At 39.3% G+C, this 9559-nt stretch overlaps 1 protein-coding gene across 5 annotated transcripts; it reads right to left on the reverse strand.

Moving 5' to 3' along the window:
• Positions 1–795: 795 nt before the first annotated feature.
• On the reverse strand, positions 796–9182 carry LOC108681276 (long chain acyl-CoA synthetase 9, chloroplastic). Of its 5 annotated transcripts, none has more exons than XM_018170297.2 (2): positions 9019–9182; positions 796–5696 (listed from the first exon to the last, which is right to left on the reverse strand). In XM_018170297.2, coding segments are annotated over exons 1-2 (2034 nt in total). In that variant the 5' UTR covers positions 9021–9182; the 3' UTR covers positions 796–3664. The 5 variants fall into 5 exon arrangements, with proteins under 5 accessions (XP_018025786.1, XP_047741624.1, XP_047741623.1 ...); XM_047885668.1 differs by lacking the exon at positions 9019–9182 and adding an exon at positions 8578–8999; XM_047885667.1 differs by lacking the exon at positions 9019–9182 and adding an exon at positions 8270–8287.
• Positions 9183–9559: the final 377 nt, after the last annotated feature.

The following is a 9559-nucleotide window of genomic DNA, read 5'->3' on the forward strand; positions in this document are numbered from 1 at the left end:
TGGATACAAAAGTAAGGTCGGTTCCTGCCTTCGTAAACAATTTAAAAAACATGTTCTACACAAATTCTTGACTTTTTATACTGTCCAGCTGGGAGAAGCAACATTGCCCATTTAGAGTATCTATACATAGCTTAATTGGACCAATAGTGGAATTCAAGTAATTCAAAGCACATAGTCAAATTCTATTTCAACTGCAAATTCTCGGTTTTGAAACAACTCACATCCACTCGGACGATTCATCGTGATTTTACTTTTACGAGTCGAGAAAAGAATTCATTGGAAAAAGTTCTACGTGATACTGCAAGCCATTACTGTAAACGAACTCGTCTCTATAGTAGAAACAATTCTACCAATTACTTATTAAGCAATAAGTTGCATAAAACTACCAGCCCTCGGGCCTACGCAGATGGCTCAGCAAAATGCATACTAAGCAATGACGCAACGAGACTAGCTAAAAATTCCTATAGGACTTCAAAAGAGAACTCCATTTACGAAAGATCCGTTCTATACCAGCTACCGAACTTTAGCAAGTAGACTTGAATTTATTGCTAAAGCATTGCAATATGAGAGTGTTCACATGTTGTATGATATTCATTTCGTTATAAACATAGCATCTTCTTCAAAGCATGTATCGATAATCCTACAATACGTGATAGATTTTGCTTCTTCGAAAGACCCAATGTAGAAGAGTATTACCATTAGATTAGACCAGTGCGCCAGCATTCGAAAACACGTCCGCAAATGATGATCCCCGATCATTTCCTGGAGAGAATTACCGTGACAAACTCATCACCGTCCACCGAATTTGGATTCTATTTGAAGAATTCTTTCTGCGGGTCACGTGCAAAGCAAGCACGCACCGTGTCGTTATTATTAGACTTGCTACGTGATTACATTTCCAACAAAATTTGCAATTTTGCCCTTGCAAGCTTTAGGCTTCTGATGAACAAACAAGAAATAGCTACATACTGTTCAACATGAGCCATATTATGGCAGAATTTACTAAAAATTAATACAAACTTGACATTTGAACAGTAGTTTAGTACTTATAAATTTATGTTCTCGGCAAAGATACAGATAAAGAAATTACGAAACAGTATTTGAGTAAACAAACTTTTCAAGCTCGTATGTGAATTACAAAATTTCATTCATGGTTTATTAGAAACTAAGTGAGAGACCTTACTCACGATAGATAAAAATAATAGTTAAGACAGTAAACTAATCGATAATTAATACGCGAACATAATAGAACAGACAGTAAATTAATCGATCATACAAAAACATAATTGGGAAGACTTAAACTAATCGAGGATACGCGTACATAACATAGCAGATATTATAATCGAGGATACAAGAACATTATTGAGTAGACAGGTACAAAATCGAGAATACGTTAATATCATTAAACGGAAATAAACCTAATCGAGGATTCGGGAATGTTTATGTTATACAATGGTCCACATTGCTAACTGCGTGCTTAGGTCGATCAGAAGCGTCGAGCACAAAGAGTTCACCATAAGCATAGGTAAACAAGCACTCGCTCTGTCAACTAAAGAACTGTCATTATTATACATCCAATAGAGCTAGTAGAGTTCCTCACAAGGTGAAAATCACAAGTTCTGAACACAGAAGCCGCCCTGGATATCGGCTCGACACTGTCGAGGCAGACTCGTTGGACGGCAAACAATTTTTGGTAGCAGGGAACCCTATCGCTCTAAGATATTTGAGTTGATCTCGTTCTTCTACACCTCCAAGTATTTTAAGAGTGTCCTAAGCCTAGCTATAGGCGCTAGTAAATTGGTTTCTAAATTTTTTAATGGCGGCCAGGCTTAGAATGTTAACATTTCTGTATAGTCAAATGTGAAGCAATTCAGTAGACAATGAATAAATCTATAAAATGACGCCAAAAAACGGAAGTGATTATTCAAAGTGACAATTGAACATGTTTGTGTATTAATCGTATAAATTTCGACTAAAGTTTATGAAAGAATGCTAATACGCTACGCTCTATTAAACCGCGCTTCAAATATTACTTAAACCGCTGTCCTAAGCACACTATTGCGTATATCGAATTAACATTCTTAATATACTAAATCGCCTCTTTACGAATTGCTCACTAACTGATGCATTCGTCGAGATTACAAGACTAAACAATTCGTGGTAGAATATACGTTCCAAGTAACAATTATATCGAAGACATACCAATTAGGTCCACTGCTCATCCATTAATTAAAATATAACGGTTCCGTGAAAGTTGGCCGTATTCTTGATTTTGTAAAACAAATTTAATTAGCGTTTAGTTTACTTCATATCGAACGACTGACTCAACTCGGTAAGATTAACCCAGACGACTGAGTTGAAGGTTAGGTGACGATAACAAGCGCAAAATCGTTGATATCAATATCTTTACATACACTTTAATAGATTATAATATCACATGGTAAATTTCATCCAATATTCGGATTAGATAGAAAATACATCGAGCAAAAAATAGATTAAACTGATAAATTATCAATGCCCACATTACAACTATACAAATAAGAATTAAATGATATACAATTAATAGGGCAACGCAAAATACTGAGTCCTAAGTCCTTGCATTTCTAACATAATAATAGAGAAACAGAATTATAACCTTTCAAATTGGTGTCCTACTTTTCGATGAAAGCTGTGAACAAAAGTCATAGGAAATTTCACCATCATTACCACTTCGTAAATGACATCATTTCACAAAGAAACATTTTACTATTATGTTATCGGGGGTAACAGTCGACTGAGTCGAGTGCATTTTCTTCACTTTTTCTCTCTCCAAGATCAACCCGTTGGCTCAACACTATGGCGCACAAGTCATAGAATGGCATATGGGCCATGGCATATATCAAGCATACAAACCTCCAATATTTGAATCGCGTAATAGAAAATCGTGAGGTGCATCACATATAAATATATAAGGAGTCGAACAAGTGCATTAAGGAGTTGAACAAGTGAAATAGTTGAAGCACAGCTGGGCGCTGGGAAGTATCTTTACTTTGTGAAATTCAAATAGGCTAATTGGATAATTAATAATAAATTCTCTAGTGGAATTCGAATTGGCTAGTTGGATATTTAATAATAAATTGTCTAGTGAAATTCTAATTGGCTAGTTGGATAATTAATAATAATTTGAAGTGAAATTCAAATTGGATAGTTGGATAATTAATAAAAAATTGATTAGTGAAATTCGAATTGACTCGATAATAGGAAAGATAATAAGATTGGGAAACAATGAAAAGAAACAGACTTGTTGAAAGCTGTAGGAGCTCAGCGTGCCTATTTTTATAAGCAGGAATTGACGGCCAAACATGTGTACATGTTTCCTGACACTGATGGCTTGATTAAAGCCTTAGCCACTTGGATGCGTAATATTTTTGACATCATATGCTGGTATTGCTAAAAAGAATTCGAAACTGTTGTTTACCTAACAGGTGTACGTACCTCACGCCATATGTTGGTTTTGCTGGTTATAATGTGGCGTTTTAATCACCCAGACATGTATACATGTCTCTCACCATATCCCGGTACTGCTGGCCAAGTTCTTATAATGTGACGTTTAGTCACCCAGACGTGTATACACGTATCTCACCATATCCTGATACCGCTGGCCAAGTTCTTAAAATGTTGCATTTTAGTCACCCAGACATGTATACATGTCTCTCACCATATCCCGGTACTGCTGGCCTAGTTGTTTGCGGCGCAGCTTGAGTGCAGCTGTCACTAGCCCGCTATCCGGGGTCCAGAGTTCAGCGGTGAGGCGGACAGCCGCAGGTATTTCATACCGTGAAAGCCCACAACGACGCCCGTGCGCTTGAAGTGCTTTGAGTACAGCGTTATTCACACATGTATCTTGACAGAGGTGTTCCAAGGTCATGTCAGAGTCTTTGAAACCAACATTTGTAGCTATTTTGCGCAAAACCTCCAAAACTGGAACTACTACTGCGACAATCTTGTCACGCGTCGATTCGGCAAATATGCACATGTTGTCAACGACGTTCAATGTCTTCAATGTAGCTTCTGCATTTCCCAGAGAAATGTATTCTCCGTGTTTAAGCTTCACTAAATCCTTCTTGCGATCTATAATCCGAACTCGGCCAAGATTATCCATTTCGGCTATATCCCCACTTCGGAACCATCGCTCGCCACCTTCTTCGAAGAAAGTCTCTTTCGTTTCGTCGGGCCTCTTAAAGTAGCCTCTAGCAACACAAGGCCCTCCGATCAAGACTTCTCCACGAGGAAAGGGTTTGTCGGTCGATTTGTAGTTTCCTTCTTCCCAGTCTGCTAGTCTCAGGAAGACATTGAGGCATGGACCTCCACAGTGACCCGTTGTAGGGTCTTCTTCAACCATTCCTGAGATACAGGAGGCAGTTTCTGTTGATCCATAGCCTACTTGGAGGGTACAGCCAAAAATGGCGCGAAAGTTGAGGTGAGTCTCGGACGATAGAGGAGCTCCACCAATTACGACTCTTTTCAGGCATCCGCCCAGTTCAGCCCTAACTTTACGAAAAATTAGACCATCAAGAAACTTACCCAGAAATGGGATCCGGTCAAGCCACTGTTTATTGGCTACAACTGCATAGAAAATTGCTTTTTTCACGCGCCCTTGCCGTTCTACAGCTTGTGATACTCCTTTTAAAATTCGGTCCAGCATCAGTGGTACCGAGTTCATGTAAGTTGGACGAGCCAGAATAGAATCGCCTTCTGATCCCGAAGCTATTTTTGGGCTGCTCGAAGTTAAAGTGAACGGAGATGAATAATAGATGGTGATTCCCAAAGCAATAAGGGCCACCTCACAGGCAAGCTCAAGAATGTGAGCAAGTGGCAGGAATGACAAGTAGCGATCCGTTTCATCAACTTGCATTTGGCACGAATACGCAACAACCGAAGATATAATGTTATGATGTGTTAACTCAACGCCTTTCGGTGTTCCGGTCGACCCACTCGTGTACATAATAATTGCTACATCCGTGGACTTTGGGTTGACGAGCCGTGCAGATGGATTCACTTTCCCAGAATTCAATATTTGCAAGAATGGTGTAATAGAAACGCTTTCTGGCACGTGTGAAGTGTCACCGACACCGTCGAGTTGATCTTCCATCACAACTATTCTCGTGACATTCGGACACCTCTTTAGCAGGCGCGAAAGTCGTGGTAAGACTTCACACGACGTGAACACCATTTTAACTTCAGTTTCAGTGAGAGCGTGCACTATCGCGTCGTCACTTAGAGTTGTGTAAACGGTGCAGACGGCAACCCTCTGCTGGAGACACCCCATTGCTGAAATGAACCAATCAGCTCTGGTCTCGGCAAAAATACTGATTCTGTCACCAATGCCAAATCCCAGCTCGAACATGAACGATCCAACGAGCTCGACACACTCGAGAACTTCGCTATACTTTCTCCAGGTATACTCGCCGAATGACAACTTTTCGATTATTTTGCCATCGACAGTTTCTCGCTGTCTTGCCAATAGCTTCCTTGTTGCCATGCATTCTTTATTGGTGAACTTATCGACTCCAAATTTAAGGGCGCCAGGCAGAGTGTCGACTCTTGCTTGCTTAAATTGGGGGGCCAAACTCAGGTCCTGAGGCCATTCATCCCCACTCGGCAACGCCTTCACGTACCACCCTTTCCTGTCGAGCACTCCTTGCTTGCCAGACATCCTGCAAAGTTGAAATAAAATACATTGAATAAAATGCGAACTATAAGAAACCTGGCTATTATCATATCCTATATCAGAGTGTAAAGCATAAAATAAATAAAATCCAATACTTTATGTACAAAGAAAATTGCTAATTAAACCAAAAAATAAGTTCAATCATGAAATTGAAAATTCCATCTCGTGAGATAAACCAGCAGGTGAGGAGCATTGAGTGTCGGTGGTTAAGAACAAAATTACATTCAATATTGATGCTCTTGTCTTTACGCTCACGATTTCTCTCGATAGTTTCTTTGCATAAGGAAAAAATTAAGACAAACTGAAAATTGGGCAAGTGAAGTAGAGAAATTGCAGGCGCTGCAAGGAATTTTTAGATTTTTCAATAAATATCAAACAAAAACAGTGAAAACATGATTATGAACACATAAAAACGTACTTATTCAGATCTGTTGTACAGACAGTCCGAGCATAAAATCGACCTTTCATCCCAAGCTTGAGTTTTCACGTCAGACACACAACTCGCTTACAATACTGTAAACTATAATAACTAGAATATAACTCGTACACTAGAAGTAACTGAGTTCACGCAGGTAATAAAATCAAGTACTTTAACCTCCTATGCCATCGCGTCCCCAGGCATACGATGAAGATGAGAGCGAATGCGGTTTATTACTGGCTGGAAAAGCAGCAAACACAATTCTGAGTTGGCACAAAACTTTATGTACGCTAAAAACAAGATTTCATCAAAACATATCGGTTGCGGTTTCACTTTAATTAACCTCTAAAAGGAACGAAGCAGCAACGAATGATATACAAGTAATGAGTTTTCTTCATCTAATATAAATAATGAGTATAATTTAAATTCCCGATCGGCATTTTAATGCTTGGACGAATCTCAGAACAGTTCGTATTATTCTTCAATGGTAACTTGTAATAATACAAATCTGTAATCAATAAAGAGATTATCATTCTAATTACGTAGAGTTATGCGGAGGCTGCTGTGAATCAAGAACTTTTGTCGATCGAATGTTATCATTTGCTGCTGTACAATTTGTTCGCGCTTTAGTTTGATGAGAATATTATCCGACCTTCATGTGACAACATAGACAGAGGTGGGCAGTAGCGCGCTACATGTAGCGGCCGCTACATTTTCAGTATCGGTAGCGGAGCTACATTTAAAGCAATGTAGCGGTAGCGGTGGCGCCCGCTACATATTTAAGTAGCGATACGAGACTTTGCCGCTACAGCGCTACCGCTACATTTATAGATAATGCCTTTAGATTTTACCTGATAGTATTAAATATTATGTAAAAAGCAGCATGATACATACAAAATATAAATTACAGAATAAAACTAGCTGTACGAAAGATTTCGGTGAAATGTTGTCAATTTCAGCCTGTTACTAGTGTCAACATGTTAGTTGTTACCAGAGGTGGGCAGTAGCGCGCTACATGCAGCGGCCGCTACTTGCAGCGGCTACATTTTCAGTAGCGGTAGTGGTAGCGGCGCTACATTTAAAGCAATGTAGCGGTAGCGGTAGCGCCCGCTACATTTAGAGCATGTAGCGGTAGCGGCCGCTACATTTCAAAGTAGCGCTGCCCAGCTCTGAACATAGATCAGAAAACCTGAACATCTGTTGGGACGATGTTCAACCTAACTTAATAAGCTACCACACGAACTGATCGTTTAAATACTGCCGCCAGTCCGGTCAGTCTTTTTAGCCAATCTGATCAGAAACAGTTGGTCTATTGGATATGCGACTGCCGACTTCACGAACGCAATTACGTTGTACAAGCACTGAATGTCTTCAATTAATAACGCATCCTAACTTCCTAAACAGTGTAACCGATTCTGTTGTCTCCATGACTCGTGTGTGCATACGACTACCCAAAACTTCAGTAAAATAACAACTGACTTCGTTGGAACATGGGACTAGCCACTAGAAGAAAATCTTATAATTTTCATCAATTTGTATGAGTGAAGGTATCGGACACATGTATAAAAATTTACGACAATATTCATCTGCATAATCAACCGAATTGACAGTTCAGCCTGGAACCTAATTGATAAATCATTGAAATTTCGACACGGGGCCAGGTTACAACTTTGCTCGATCAACAGTAGAACTCTCGAGTCCTTCAGGTCTGTTAAAAATTATCCGGATAATGGCTTTTCCATTTGTAACTAACTTGTAAATAGAACTCGAAATCTCCGAGTACCATTTAAAAATAAGTTGAACACCATTTGAAAATTCGCAATGAATAAATTTCTACGACCGAATGCAGAACCGCCGCTCGAACCAGTGCAACAGACTTGGAAGCACCCGGTGACCATATAAAACTGGCGTTAATTAATCGGCTCAGAGCAGAATTAAGTAATTCTTCAACAAACCAATTACTGAAAGCCAATAACAACCACACGTCACGAGGTAACTTCGCGTCCAATAACTACAACCTTCCTCAAGCAATCTTGCATGTAAGCATGGATATGAGAAAGAACCTAACGTCGAGAAAGCAAAATAATGTTAAAAAAACATCAAGTTGTTTTCAACATAAAGTTGAAGGATACGATACCGACATTATTAGGTTTTGAAGAAAGTTAAGTCTGCTGATCAGAACTTATTTAATGTCATACTCCGGTATTTTTTTCCCCGTACAGCTTCATCCAGGGGACGAGGAACAATGTGAGCTATTGAAGATTTTCTCTTAGATTCGTACACATTATTATCTCACAACCCTGCTACTTATGATTCTAAGAGACCACAGATGTTTCCTTTAAGGAAACCAGCCTAAATATAGCGAGAGTTTTAAATTAAAATTGCAACGCATTACCATCACAGCCAAAGATGAACCGAAATGATTTGCACTCCGTTAGCATTTTGTTACCTCTATGCAGCACTCGAGTTTCTCTGGCTTTTCTTTCTTTGACAAGCCCGATTTAACACCGAACAATCTTCAGAGCCACTGTATTTAGTCATACTTGGTCCCAACTTCTACGTGATCCTATAACTCCTACAACGTCATATCTTATCTTCAACCGTATCACAATTTAACACCAAGCACTCGTCAATAGTACGGTATTTGATCATACATGGTCCTATTTTGACGCCAGGCCATGGTCAGTAATACATCTTGAAAACACTTGGTCATAACATGGTCGCAATTTAACCGTTTGTTCTTGCATACAACTGACGCTAGATTCCAAATTTCGAATCGAAACGGCGCTAGTATGAAAAAAAATATGCTTCTCTAGGAGCCGCGATAAGGTTACTATCCAATGGTGAATACTATATGAAGAGCAAACTAGAAATCGTATTCGTAACTCACATGATGATCGTTGAATGCTTGAAATGCGCGAGTCTTAGTAGGCCAGTGAATGGCGTCTGCTGAAGGCCAGACAGAGGCCCCGAGTTCAGAGCGTTTTTGCTAACTTTACGACACTAATTTTTACAGGCGACTTTAATAACTCTAAAACCTTGACGTATGAAGCCCTCAGGTAACTTCTCTTATCAGGAACCTGTTCGGCACTCTTTGTCTTAAATAGATGCAACTCATTTAAAATTCTTCTTCCAAATTCCATCTGAATTTAGAAAAACTAAGTTATTACAGTCCATGGATGCATCATAACAATATTTTTAAAATTAAATTCATAGGGGAAACATGTGAGAATAACTGTTATTAGGTGCTTCTGAAATTTTCGACCGGTGAATATTGACTAGGCAAGTAATGTTCCTAAGCGTTTTTATAAGTTCATAAAAAACCAACAACGATCACCGCAACATCCAATTTCCAGAAACAAATCATTGTTATAATGGAGAAAATGATCGATGTCACGGCAACTCACTAACTTTCCACGATAAATCAGGGC

This window comes from Hyalella azteca, unplaced genomic scaffold (assembly GCF_000764305.2).
Source record: "Hyalella azteca isolate HAZT.00-mixed unplaced genomic scaffold, Hazt_2.0.2 contig2748, whole genome shotgun sequence".
Classification (NCBI taxonomy): domain Eukaryota; kingdom Metazoa; phylum Arthropoda; class Malacostraca; order Amphipoda; family Hyalellidae; genus Hyalella; species Hyalella azteca.

Coding starts and splice junctions, on each gene's coding strand:
- LOC108681276 (XM_047885665.1), bottom strand. CDS start 6,178: ATGAAAGGTCGATTTTATGCTCGGACTGTCTGTACAACAGATCTGAAT. Junction 5,697..6,128: donor TGTACAACAGATCTGAATAA/GTACGTTTTTAT, acceptor TCAACTTTGCAG/GATGTCTGGCAAGCAAGGAG.